Source organism: Myotis myotis, unplaced genomic scaffold (assembly GCF_014108235.1).
Source record: "Myotis myotis isolate mMyoMyo1 unplaced genomic scaffold, mMyoMyo1.p scaffold_m19_p_21, whole genome shotgun sequence".
Classification (NCBI taxonomy): Eukaryota; Metazoa; Chordata; class Mammalia; order Chiroptera; family Vespertilionidae; genus Myotis; species Myotis myotis.
Window position 1 is genome coordinate 4,873,699 of NW_023416326.1, and position 14,178 is coordinate 4,887,876.

At 47.1% G+C, this 14,178-nt stretch overlaps 1 protein-coding gene across 6 annotated transcripts in view; it reads left to right on the top strand.

Annotated features, from left to right (window-relative positions):
* The window catches only part of RYR2 (ryanodine receptor 2), a 195,497-nt gene that overhangs the window by 63,120 nt on the left and 118,199 nt on the right, over positions 1-14,178 (top strand). For all 6 annotated transcript variants that reach the window (XM_036354797.1, XM_036354792.1, XM_036354793.1 and 3 more), the window contains exons 16-27: positions 196-331; positions 3,277-3,372; positions 3,819-3,937; positions 4,247-4,380; positions 5,785-6,026; positions 7,405-7,597; positions 8,014-8,230; positions 9,371-9,475; positions 10,323-10,426; positions 11,459-11,542; positions 12,804-12,963; positions 13,483-13,630. In XM_036354797.1, the coding sequence (XP_036210690.1) occupies positions 196-331; positions 3,277-3,372; positions 3,819-3,937; positions 4,247-4,380; positions 5,785-6,026; positions 7,405-7,597; positions 8,014-8,230; positions 9,371-9,475; positions 10,323-10,426; positions 11,459-11,542; positions 12,804-12,963; positions 13,483-13,630 (1,738 nt within the window). The remainder of the gene's footprint in view (positions 1-195; positions 332-3,276; positions 3,373-3,818; positions 3,938-4,246; positions 4,381-5,784; positions 6,027-7,404; positions 7,598-8,013; positions 8,231-9,370; positions 9,476-10,322; positions 10,427-11,458; positions 11,543-12,803; positions 12,964-13,482; positions 13,631-14,178) is intronic.

Below are 14,178 nucleotides of genomic sequence, written 5' to 3' on the forward strand. Positions count from 1 at the left end.
GCCACCAGGCAAGCGGCCCTCATTCCATTTTGTTTGTCACGCAGGTGTTGCTGCTTGTCCTGCGAATAAGTGACCTCAGTTTTCTTAACGACTGAGAGGCTCACCATCAGCCAGGCTTTCCATTTTTGAAACCACTGTGCATTTTGGGTGTGAGCAGACCCGATGTTTCTGACGGCGGTTTCTCTGCCCTCACAGGGGATGATCAGCCTCGTGCTCCAGTGTGTGGACCGGCTGCACGTCTACAGCAGCGCCGCCCACTTTGCCGAGGTCGCTGGCAGAGAGGCGGGGGAGTCCTGGAAGTCCATTCTGAATTCCCTGTATGAGTTGCTGGGTAAGAAGGTTGGCTGGGTTTTCAAGGCAACTGCTGTGTCTATTGAAAATGATCACAGGGCACTCGCAGCCGTTTTAGTTCTTGCTTTCTATTGAAGCCGTTAGTTTTTACCCGAGCTGCACTATGGGCAGTGATGCTTGCTGTTGAATCATCTCGGTGAAGCGTAGCCAGAGCCGTGGCTTTGCCTCTGGTAAAGGAGAGGGGTCCAGGGTGTGTTTGTAGGTGGGGGCCTCTGGGCGATGAGCCTCAGATATTGGCTTTGGCTTCTGAAGAGAGTCCCACAAAGCCCGTTACCCACTCTCCCCCTGTCAGGGATCTCCCAGCCCCTTCCTCTCACCGTTCTGGGACCTGCCTGGGAGGGTCCAGGGACACTTGAGGAACAGTAAGTGACACAGGCCATGGTTTACACTGCATTCCTCGTGGCCCTGTGCAGACACAGGGCTGCATTGCTTTTGGTCCAGGCGATTACTGAAGCTTCTGCCGTCGCTTGTTAAGGGTCTGAGATTTTGCCCTTCCCAAGGGCGGCCATGGGCTTGCAAAACAGGGCATCTGCAGTGGGTGGGAAGCAGTGTCTCTAGCAGCATCCAGACCAGCTTCTGTCTGCCCTGCCCTCCGAGGGGTCAGCCGCCTCCAGGGCTGGCTTCCCTGGACGGCCGTGGAGGCTGCAGTCAGCGCTCAGCGCCGGAAGTGTCCTCTCGGACATGGAGAAGTGGCGGGGCTGCCCCTGGAAATGCTCTCGAAGAAGGAGCCTGCTGTTCCACTCATCAGCCCAGATGGTGTCCGTGCCCTTCCTGCCCTGCTCACTCTGGCAGGAGGCCCGGCTTTGTCTGATCCCGGCTTTGACCCACCCTGGGAACCCACCCACGCCTTGGCCTGGCTGCCTGCCAAACAGGTGCGATTCCAGAGAAGGCAGGGAGCAAGCTCAGGTGTCCACTTCAAATGTCCATCATATAATAGACACACACATTGAAGAGACTCCCATGAGGTGGCGTTTGGTAGCAGAGCAGACATGGCCTAGAGCCCTTCCTCTCACAGCCACGGGCCTGTGACTCCTTCCCCGTTATGTCCTTCCTTGAAAAACAGAATTACAAGATCAAGATAGAAACACGAGTTCTCGCTGATCGTGGATGCTGTGGCCCTCCTCCATGTCCAAGTTCATGGACTAAGACGGCTCAAGGCTCCCTGTGTGTCTGTACTTCCTGGGGGTTATCTGGTCACTTCCATGCTCCTTCCTTGTCACCTGTGTTTTTCTAGGTACAGACATCTTGACCACGGACCATTGCCTCCTCACAGGTGCACACACACTGCCGTGCTGATGGAGCAGCTGTGACTTTATAACAGGATTTATGACCCTTTCCCCGCCTAGCTCCGTCCATCTTCCCTCCTGTTTGGAATAAGAAACCCCCTTTCCACACATGGAGAGCAGCTCCATGCTCACTGCGTTCCTCACGGTCTCCTTCCTCTCCCAGGCGCGAACAGGATGTATTTCCCTCAAGGGCAGCTCATATTCTCGAGAAATACTCTAAAATACAGTTTCTCCATGCTCTGCGTGTACTTATTTTGAGCTTATACACTTACATCACCAAACTGGAATCATACTATCAACATTCCTTTATGGCCTGTTTTCCTGCCGTCTGCACCGTAGGCAGTTTTTTGCGGGAACTGTGAACTTGAGTCAGTTCTGGTGGCTCTAAGTGCCCACTGAGAGATGTGTCGTCATCACAGTCCACCTCAGTCCGTCCCAGTGTTTGGCTGTTATAAACAGTGATGAACTTCCTTGTATTTCTCTGATATTTCCCCATAACTTTAGAAACTCACTTAAGTGACTTCTTAATTAATTTGCTGAGTTATAATAATTCACACAGTCCGTTTATCTGTGAAACACCCTGTGCACATGCACATGCACACGGACACACACTCATAATTTCAGTAGGAACTGTTTCACTGAGTTAAAGTTTTTGGTGGGAATATATACATTGTGGAGTGTATGGAGATATTAACAGATTTCTTACACATTTCTGTCTCAATGGAGGAATAAGCCCAGCTTGACTAATGTTGCTAACGTATTTCTGAATATGATGTGTAAATCCCACTTTTGTAAAAGAGTTTGGGATTTCTATCTGAAAGGGTTCCCTCCGGCTTCCTGTTAGCATTGATGCCACAGCTGACTGTGTGGGAAAGACAGTAGAGGGCGTCCTTAGTTACCAGATGTATTTTGGAAGAATTGAATGACTTTGAAACATGGAAAGTTTTCCATTGAGTATACACATTGGGCTGAAAGAGATCTTAAAGGCCACACTGCAGTTTCAGAAAAGACGGGTTCAGAGACCATGAGGTTAAGCAAAGTGAGAAGAGGTGGCTTTACTGCCGGGGTTCTCGGGTCCTTGAAATGCATGTGAGCCTCCAGATAGGAAGAAGAGATACAGGGAACAGGTTTGCAGAGTGACTGCCCATTGGCCCCCCTCCCCCCATATCATTTAACTCATCTCTCCGCTGCCTGTTACAGTTACTAGTTGTCTCCCATATTCGGTGCTGCATTTATTTTCAGGAAAACTAATGTGCTCTTAACTTCTTCATTATTTGGGTGAGGAAATTGAGCTCTAGAGAAATTCAATAACTTAGTCTCAAGGCTAATTAAAAGCAGTGAGTGTTCGATCCCAAGTGAGGGAACTCCCAGGACACTGGCTTCTCCATTATCCTTCATTGTCAGCTCCCAATGTGAATGTTACCTCCTCAAAGTAATCCCTTCTAGTGAGCGCCGGTGGTCCCTTCCCTGCTACCACCTCTGTGCTTTTTCTGACGTCTCCATTGTGTGTGTGTATTTGTGTTGCTGTAGAGATAAAGGAGAGGTATTTTCTTCTTGACCCAACATTTTCGAGCCACTATTACTGGTCGCGTTTGGAACTAGGAAATCACACAAATGAGAAATCTTTCTTTTTTCTCAGCGGCTCTAATTAGAGGAAATCGTAAAAACTGTGCCCAGTTTTCTGGCTCCCTCGACTGGCTGGTCAGCCGACTGGAAAGACTGGAAGCTTCTTCTGGTACGTGTCCCGGTACCTCCTCGGATGGGATATAATTCTCCTAGTTTATGTCCTTTAAGACATGAAAACACACTCGGAGGTTCAGCGCAATAGAAATGTTTTCCCACTGTCTAGGGCGGGGGGTCGGGGGGAATGGACACATATGTAATACCCTTTGTATTACTTTAAGCAATAAAAAAGAAAGAAAAAAAAAAGAAAGAAATGTTTTCCTTTCGGTAGGCTACATGTTTACTGACTGATGCCAGTGTCAGTATTGTTTTGGTTATTTCTGAAAAGCAGTCTGACCTTATCTGGCTCATTTGCATTTATATAGAGTGAGCCCTGAAAGCGCCATGGGGCCAGATCCCGCCCTTCCCCACTCAAGAACTCCTCACTTACGGACAAGGGGAGACGTTAATCGGTGCGGACAAGTCACTCTTATATTTTCTTGTTCTTTTTTATCTTAGGTATTCTTGAAGTTTTGCACTGTGTGTTAGTAGAAAGTCCAGAAGCTCTAAATATTATCAAAGAAGGGCATATTAAATCCATTATTTCACTTTTAGACAAGCATGGAAGAAATCACAAGGTAAGGGAGCCCTGTAAAGGCCATAAATGAATTCGGGAATTATTTTAAATATATTTTTAAAATGAGATAACTTTAAAAAGGTGTGTCAGATGTTGCATTACATAGCCAGGTAATATCGTTCAGTGTTTATTTCCAGCGTCAGTGGGAGAAGAGTGTTCTCAGGTGTGTATGGAGGACGATGGTTAGGTGACTGGCCATAGCGCGGTCCTGTTGACGTGACTGGAGGAAATGTGTTTCTGTCGGTGCCATTGCTGCTGACACTTGGTCTGAAAGGGATTGGAGTCAGCTGACAGCGATTTCTCTGCGCAGGTTCTGGACGTCTTGTGCTCTCTCTGCGTTTGCCACGGGGTGGCAGTCCGTTCCAACCAGCATCTCATCTGTGACAATCTCCTGCCTGGAAGGGACCTGTTACTGCAGACACGCCTTGTGAACCACGTCAGCAGGTCCGTTCAGACAGACAGTGTCTCCAGATTGGTGGCCCACCCAAGGAATTCACGTGCTAGCTCTGCAGCTGAGACCTCTGGTGGTCTCTTCATTTTATTGGGCTTAAAAATCAATTTCCTTAGTTAATAGCAGTATAGGAATGTTTTCTACCAATCAGATGGCATAATAGGAATAGATGACCTGAGCGAAATACGCATTTATCACAGGCCAACGTGTTGCTGGGTTACCACTGACTCTCGGGAGCAGGCTAACAGCAATAGAGGAAATAGCTGGACAGAATCCTACTTTATGTGTTAACATGCAACTAAAAGCACTGCCCTTCGATACCAGCTTTGAAGTGTTCACCAAGGATAATCAAAATATTGAATTAGAATGTCCAAAATGTAGTAAGTTCCACAAATAACCAATAAAACTACATTTGCAGGTAGATCTACCTTCCAAGGAATCGAGCATTGAGTGCTGGGTGCCAGCTGCTATGCTGAGCGCTTCCCCTGCACTCTGCCCTGTCTGTGTGTGTTCCAGGTGCTGGCATCCACAATTTATAGACGAATGAAAATATGGGAACTGGACAGGAACTCAGGTCTCACTCCAGAGACTGAGCTTGTCTTTATTCAAAATAGTAACAGTGATAATAATAAAAGTACACCTTATGGTTAAGATACTACCTGTGGTACAGTCAGAACTGTGATGCTGTGAATCTAGCCACTCCAGGGAGTACTACTTCACTGTTTTAAACAAAAATGTGTGGATTTGGTGTTAGACTTGAGACTGTGTTTTTAAAACAGGATTGACTTAAGACGTCCTTCATGGTTCTCTGTAGAATAGACTTACTATTAATGAGGGTGCTTCCTGAGACCTTCTCTGACCCCTGGTGGTAACATAGGGCACAAGACCGCTCATGAAATGCAGTTAAATACAGCTAACTAGCGACTCCTCAGCTCCCAGGGAGGCACAGAGAACAACCAGGCTGGTTGGTCACCTTGTTCCTTCGTGAACAGCGTGGCCTGCCTCAGCCTCGTACTGCAGCTAACACAGAGCTTAGGAAGATGTCTCCATATCCTGGGTTAATACAGCGCAGCTAATTCTAAAGGTCAGCTACACTGCGCAGCTCATCTTAAACATGGTTAATGAAATAAAACATGCTGATGAGCAGTTGAGACTAATGTTAGCCCCTGAGTGATGTTGCCAGGGAACCTGGCAGCAAGCGCCGTTCCCTGAGCCTTAGCCGGGAGGCAGGTGTCTCTGTGCGTCTCCGTGACTGTCTTGGTGATGCTGCAGCAGTTAAGGAAATGTGTGTTTAGCCTCTTTGAAGAGCAGGATGAATGTTCGGAATAGTGAGACGTCAATTTAGACAGTGAAAGGTTGGCTCAGATTTTCTGGTGTGTGCTCTCTCTCTCACACAGCATGAGGCCCAACATTTTCCTGGGCGTCAGCGAAGGCTCTGCGCAGTATAAGAAGTGGTACTATGAACTGATGGTGGACCACACAGAGCCCTTCGTGACGGCCGAAGCCACCCACCTGCGCGTGGGCTGGGCGTCCACGGAAGGGTACTCTCCCTACCCCGGAGGGGGCGAGGAGTGGGGCGGGAACGGCGTTGGAGACGACCTCTTTTCCTATGGATTTGATGGCCTGCACCTCTGGGCAGGTGAGTGCTGTCCGTTTGCTTTCACAGCGTTTTGGAAGGAAACCTTTGCCCTTGCTGCCTATTTCTGAAAGCAATTGATGCTTCTATTTGATCCATTTATTATTCAGAACTTTGACATTGAAATGATGAATGAGAGTGGTAAGTAAAGGCAAAATCACTAGGGGAAAAAGAAAACTTAGCATTATAGTACATTTTCGAAGGACTATATTGCTTATGAAAAATGTACTGTCATCCCCCTTATCCACTGGGGATGTGTTCATGACTCCCAGTGGATGCCTGAAACCACGGATAGTACTGAACCCCTATGTAAACTATAGTTCTCCTATACAAACAACCTTTTCACTTAAAGGAAGCACTTTGTGGCTTCTCTTTGGCAGATCCGAATTGCCAGCCTCCCTACTCTTGTGCTTTAGGGCCCTGATCAAGTCAATAAGGGTGACGTGGACACAAGTGGTGCCATATCACCACAGTTGTCAGGAGACGGCTGGTGACTGATGGCGGGGAGTGCATATAGCACAGAGACGCTGGGCACAGGGATAGTTTTTGTCCTGGTTGGGAAAGAGCGGATGGCTTGGGATTTTATCACGGTGCTCAGAGTAGCACAGCATTTAAAACTTATGATTGTTTATGTCTGGAATTTTCCATTTATTATTTTCAGGCACTGGTTTACCCTTTTTAACTGAAACTATGGAAAGTGGAATTTAAGACAAAGGGAGACTTCTGTATTTAAAAAGTAGCATTTTGATTCATGAATCGATTGCAAAAAACGTATTTTTTTCCTGCTTATTTTAATGGGTATGTGGAAGCTTTAGCTTCCCATATAAGAAGGACCAAGCACAATCCCTGGAAAATGGTTGGAAAAAATAAATTAAGGTCACTTCCTGGTAGATAATTCAACCTCAGGGATCTGTGATTTACAACCTGTATTGTAAGGAATTAGTTTGTCACATGGCACTTTGTTTCAGAAATTTGGGGCTGTTTACAAATAAGTATATAGTTCATTTCACCAGCTACCAACTCTCAGCTTTGCTGGTTGAGTATATATTAACAATGATATCTACATATCTATCTATCTATCTATCTATCTATCTAATAGTCTTTCCTCTAATTTATGAAAAGGATGTGCTTTGGTTGGAACCATTTAAAAGTTTATCTCTTGATTATGTAGAAGTTCCATTTCATAACATGGCATAGCTTCTGAAAAAAAAAGCAACACTTTTTTGACAAAGGATTTAAGGTATAACATTATATGTGTCCCAGCTTCTATTCTGTTCTTGTGCTGTGCACTGATATGTCACTGCCGCTCAGACCTCTGCCTTCAGCCCTGGAGGCGATTTTCTGAGATAAACACACGTTCCCTTCCCTCGTGTCCTCACAGGCTGTATCGCCAGCACCGTGAGCTCGCCAAACCAGCACCTGCTGAGGACCGATGACGTCATCAGCTGCTGTTTAGATCTGAGTGCCCCAAGCATCTCATTCCGAATTAATGGACAGCCTGTTCAGGGGATGTTTGAGAACTTCAACATCGATGGCCTCTTTTTTCCCGTTGTTAGTTTCTCTGCAGGAATCAAGTTAGTATGTCTGTGTTGTGGTCTGTTTCCCTCCTGCTCACACTTCCACAGGACACTGCACTGCTGTCACCTGCTCCCCTAGCCTCTGCAACTCAGGGTCGTCCCTCCCATGGCACCTGTCTGTTCTTACAGGAAGGGGCTCGAGTCACCACAGAGGGGATCTGGGGAGGCTGGGGCTTTGTCCACATAGTCATGCACTAACTCCCCCAAACCAGTGTCCTGAAATACTTCAAGTCCATTTTTTTTTTATTTCCTAAGGGGAAATGGACAACATTGTGTAAAAAATACCACTTAATTTCTTCTATTTAGTTTCATTAGTTTTCTTTAGTAAGTTTTTTTTTGGTTTTGACTAAGGATAAGAAATAAGGTTACATTTTTTCTTTAGCAAATGGAAATATCATGTATGTCCTTTTCAGGGTACGCTTTCTGCTTGGGGGGAGACACGGAGAATTTAAATTCCTTCCCCCACCGGGCTATGCTCCTTGTTATGAAGCTGTGCTGCCAAAAGAAAAGCTGAAAGTGGAACACAGCCGCGAGTACAAGCAAGAGAGAACTTACACCCGGGACCTGCTGGGCCCCACAGTTGCCCTGACCCAAGCCGCCTTCACGCCGGTCCCCGTGGACACCAGCCAGGTACCCGCCAGCCTGCTGGCACCATCCGTGCTGCGGTCATTCTGATGTGCAGGGCTCTCAGCTCCTGACTGCCACCCACAGGAATGCATGTTTTCAGTAACATGATTTATATGTGCGATTGAAGCAAGTTTCATAAAATAATGCTGAACTTTACCATGTTGACGTATCTATTTTCTCTATTACTCGGTTTTATTTTTATGGGTGGTCCTAAGCCATTACGTTGCTTTTATAACATAGTGAAGGTCACAGCCTTAGGTAGCCCATACTAACTTTAGAGAGCACTTCCTATGTAGGGTAGACGTGGAGTTTTTGTTTCTTCTCCCATCTAGATACACTTACTATTTTGAAACAACTTAACTGACATTTATCTTGGGTAGAGATTGAAGTCATGGGCTCTACAGTCAAATTCCTGGGATCTGATGCTACTCTGGGACCTTGAGGACCTGGGTAACCCCCACTGCGCTAGGGAGAGGAGGCGGTGAGAGCTGCCCCCTGCAGACCCTGCCTCATCTGGGCATGACCAGGTGCTGCTCAGCTTGTTGAAGGACTAGTTGTGGGTGACACAACACCTCACCTTGAAAATCATTTTGTATTTTTTATAGAAAAGTTATTAAACTTACTCTTTATAAAGATTCTATTTGGAAATCACTGACGATACAGAGGTAAGAGGAAATAGATCACTGCAGTCAGATATTTACTGGCTCACGGAGCCAGTGCACCGTCTGGGCAGAGTGGCCATCACCCAGTCTGTGGATGATGCCACGACAGGGTGAGGACTTTGTGTGATTCTCCTAAATAATGCAGGCTCTGCTGGGCAGCCCAGGTCCATCCAGCATGGCGTCTTTCTTTGTGGCAGTTTTCCCGACCAAACTCTATCTTCTTTCTTCCTAACTTTGGTTCATAAATTAGAAACCTCAGTTTCCACCCTCCCAAAAAAGGTCCCAAAATTTCCCTAAAGAATGTTTAGATAACTAGTTATATTTTTACCACTAGGTTATAATAGATGGCTTAGAACCTAGTTATTTTATTTTAATGGTTTATGAGGCAATTCTGTTTAGTCCAGTTGCAGGGAGAACAATTAGCGCTGTGTCGTATTGTATTTTTTCTAATGTGTGCTTTCTTTTCTTTTTTCAATTTTAGATCGTGTTGCCCCCCCACCTGGAGAGGATAAGAGAAAAGCTGGCAGAGAACATCCATGAGCTCTGGGTTATGAATAAAATTGAACTTGGCTGGCAGTATGGCCCGGTATGGAGTTTTCCATTTATCTACAGATTCCGTTAATGCAACTTTCTCAATGCAACGTTTTCTCTCATCTTGCTGTGTGGTGATGTGAATGAATGGACTGATTTTTTTCCTACACCCCAGTTTGGGGAGGGAGCGCCGTGATGGGCAGGCTGACTGAAGCATGGCTCGGTTGCCTTGACCGTGGAAAAGTTACCCATCTTTAAGCTGCAGGTTACGTTTCCAATCAAGGTTAACACAGGCGGACAGTGGGCGTTGCTTTCAAAGGTTCTGAGAGAGCCCAGTGTGGGTGGAAGTGCTCTTGTTTGGCATCTGCAGAGCTTGGATGTTCCCATGGAGCAGCCTGTCCCCCGACAGCACACGCCTGTCATCGGGGCCCCCACGGGAGCAAAGGCCTGTGTAACGTAGGTCCCCAGGAAGACTAATATTTAATTACCGGCGCAGTGATCCAGGCCAGCCTTCTCATTGATCCATCCCTAAAGTCTTTGATTTAGTGTAGTCTGATTTCTAGCTACACTGTCAAGGGTTAATATATAAAAAACCCTGTATCATGCTAATCGACCTTGCTGAGGTGGTGGGGTGATTTGTGACAGTGGGAAGGAGTGTGTGTGGGTGAGATGAAGGGCTGGGACCTCCGGAAGAGTTTCTGTCAGACAGCCAGGTTCTTGGGGTCTCTGACCACTGGCTCTAAACACGGAAAAATGATTCCACGTTAAAGCGGAGTCGCCACTACACCCAGTAAGGATTTGGGCCTCCCGTCTGCTTCCCCCTCACGCCCCGCTGCTGATTGGGGGGCCGCTGCCGGTGCCTGACCGGGGGACTGACCCATGCACCTCCTGTCCTGTTTCAGGTCAGAGATGACAACAAGAGACAGCACCCGTGTCTGGTGGAGTTCTCCAAGCTGCCGGAGCAGGAGCGCAACTACAACCTGCAGATGTCGCTCGAGACCCTGAAGTGAGTTCTTGGCTTCCCCTCCCACGCAGCCTCCCTGGAAGGGCTGAGTGTTAAGTCCTTTCATTCCGGCTGGAACTAAACCTATTGATTGACAAATTTCAAGCAGGTTGATAACCTTGGGGAAAAGGCAATGCTGGTGGGAATGGAAATCGTTACCATTTCTATTGACATTGGCCAACCTGGTTAAACTTGAAAGTGTATGTGTCCTGTGATCCAGTAACTCCGCATCTAGGGGTCGATCCTATCGATGAAGGACACAGTGCATGTGTTGCATGCGTGAGGCTGTTCCTGGCAGCACTGTCTGTAATAACCAAAGGCTGTGAGCAGAGCAGTGGGTAAAGCCATCATGACATGTCCAGCTAATGGAACCCTTCAAAGCTGTTGAAAAATAAACCAGCTTTAAAGAAAGGACAGGATTTCAAAGTGAAATTGTAAAGTCAAGATAGCAGATTGCAGAGAACTGTCTGCTGTGTATACAGCGTGCACACACATGCACATGCACACGCATGTCTCCCTTAGTGCAGTACACGCTCTAGCAGGACAGAAGAATTGGGAACTGTTGGTGCTTTTAGGGGGGAAGGGGCTAGATCAGTGGTTCCCAGCCTTCTGGTCCTTTAAATACAATTCCTCATGTTGTGACCCAATCATAAAATTATTTTCGTTGCTACTTCATAACTGTAATGTTGCTACTGTGATGAATCATAATGTAAATATCTGATATGCAGGATGGTCTTAGGCGACCCCTGTGAAAGGGTCGTTTGACCGCCAAAGGGGTCGCGACCCACAGGTTGAGAACCGCTGGGCTAGAGGCAGGGACTTAGCGGGACTGTACGGTATCTGCCTTTGGCGCCATTTCAGTTTCCATTCTCTTACTCGTTACTCAGAAGTGAACAGCATATTAATAAATGAGTGTCTTTAGAAACACGTGTGCTCTGCGTCCGGGAGGACTGTTACCCCTCGTTTCCATCCGCGGAGGAGCTGAGCCCTCGGGCTCAGGGGAGGACTGCGCTTAGCTCTGCTTTTGTTTTCCAGGACCTTGTTGGCATTAGGATGCCACGTGGGAATATCAGATGAGCATGCTGAGGAAAAGGTGAAAAAGATGAAGCTCCCCAAGAAGTAAGCGGAACGTCTAACAATATTCAGTAGTCCATTGTGTTAAACATACATCGATTCATCCAACCTGTTTCTAGTGGAAGCCTGGGGGTGCCAGGCACTGGTCTAGCAAGCGCTGTTCTAGGTTCCGCGGCAGCCAGACTCCTGCTGTCGGGAGCTTACGTGGCGCCGATGCCACCCAGAGCCCAGAGCAGTTAGGAGAGGAAAGGCGACTTACAGTTTTATTTAAAGAGCATTTTCCCAAGTTCTGATCATTTATTCTTTTACCTTAGCATAATTATCTGGTGAATTTTCTCTTGTGCAAAAGGACAATCTTTGAGATGGACAGGTGTGTATGTTTATCTTAACTTAGTAAATAAAGGTAGTTCTTTCAAAAACTGTGACTTGAAAGGCTGCTGTGTGCCCTGCACTGCTGTAAGCACCGAGGCGGTTGGAAAAGCGGGTGGTGCCCACCCGAGGCACAGTGGTTGCAGGGCGTGTGGTCGAATGTGAGAGGAGCAGCTGTAAGTGCTGGGGACCAGCCTTGGCGGTTAGACAAGGAGACAGCTGTGTGTCTGTGTGGGGCGGGCAGTGCTAGCGCCCACATACCATGTGTTGAAAATTTTACATTTTCAATTTTATATTTCTTCCAAAAGATTAAAACTTTATACTCACTTAGTACCTTTTCTCTCCAGCTCAGGGTGCAGAAATAGTCTCTGGTAAGAGTCCCTGAGGAACCCGGGCCTTCCTGTTTTGGATGGCTGTGGGTTTCCTGGTCTCCCTCTTAGCTAGGGCTTCCTAAATTACGTACGCAGGAATAATCTGTAGATGCATTAGAATTTTCCCAGTGTCTGTAGGATACATACACAGCTTTATTGAATAAAGATTACGTTAGCAAAACATTTATAAGTTGAAAATGAGAATTTTAGTTGAGAACCCCATTGAATGTTCTCACTGATAACCAGTAGTTTGATTTGTATTAAGCCTGGACTCTTAGGACACAAACAATGATAATTTGTTCTCCATTTTGAGAGATAGGTGAGTTGTTGCATTTGGCTTGTTGGTGAAAAACAAAACCATAAGGGTGGTGTGATCCTTCCTCCTAATGAGTCATGGGCTTGAGTGGAGGGACCCGGGCTTGCTGAAGCTGTGTTACCCGTGGTCACCACTGTGGTTATGGACCCTTTGGAAGTGGGTGGGGCCACGCAAAGACTATTACAGGGATGTTTAAACCTTGACTTTTCTGGGAAGGCCCATTATATGCGTGTTTTGCTTTGCTCTATAGTTACCAGCTGACAAGTGGCTACAAGCCGGCACCGATGGACCTGAGCTTTATCAAACTCACCCCGTCTCAGGAAGCAATGGTGGACAGACTGGCAGAAAATGCTCACAACGTGTGGGCCCGGGACCGGATCCGGCAGGGCTGGACCTACGGCATCCAGCAGGTACTTGGGGATTGACTGCCTATTTTTAAAGCTACGTGAGGTCCCAGAATGGCCTTTTGTGACATACGGGGTTTTCGCTTAAGAAGGGACAGCAGCCTTACGTGGTCTCTTGACTCAGAATCCCTGACCTGCTAATGTGGCTCTTCTCAACACCAAGACTTGTCAGCCTACTGTGCAGGGAAATTACATGTTCTCTACGTTAGCCCATTGCCTGTGACCATGGCAGAAGGTAGACGCTGAAAGAGGTCCTTCAGGTGGCTTTCGTTATCGCTGTGGTTATTTTTACTTTGTCTTCTCGCGGAGAGGTCTCGCTTTATATTGATGCAGACCTTCATGTGATGAACTCTGTGTTGGTCCTGTTCCGGTAACTTCTGGAGGCCGAGGAGAACAAGGGGATGGGAGGGGCAGCGTTTACCCTCAGGGCCTTGGCGTTTTGTTCTCTTTCAATGTTGTATTTCCTGTCTCATTTCCTCAAGCTGTTGGCATTACTTTGATGACCGCACCTTTTTCTTCCTGTAGGACGTCAAGAACAGAAGAAACCCACGCCTTGTGCCCTACACCCTTCTCGATGACAGAACCAAGAAGTCCAACAAGGACAGCCTCCGGGAGGCGGTGCGCACGCTGCTGGGGTACGGGTACAGCCTGGAGGCGCCCGACCAAGACCACGGTACTGCAGGCTCCCTCTGCTCCCTCTGCTTGCAACATCACGGGCAGGGTGTACAGCCAAATAAGTGAAAAAAGGGAGCACAGACAGAGTCCTGTAGTGCGTGATCTCGTGCGCAGTGTGCAGTTTAGAGCAGCAGTCGCCAACCTTTCGGACCTCACAGACCACCAGTGGTCCGCTGGCTGGCGACTGCTGGTTAGAGCACCTTTTCCCGAAGGATTAGACCGTCTCGTGGGAGCGTGGCCCAGACCACGGTGGTTTACTTCCTGAGGAGTCTAAGGAGGCTACCTGGTTCAGACATTGCCCCCATCCTACCCACCAGCGGTCCTTGGAAGAGCTGGGTTTAGATGTTTATGGGAATAAATTGTAGTGGGATCTAGTGTTTTCTAAGCCTTCATTATTTATACTCATTCATGTAGGCAATATTAATTAGAGCAATATTTTGCTTTAAGGAAAACACATTAGAATAGGCAATAAGTATGTGTTGAGTATATGGACTTTTTTTTAAAAATCCTCAACCTTTTGGTGTACATTCTCATGGTCATCTGGCT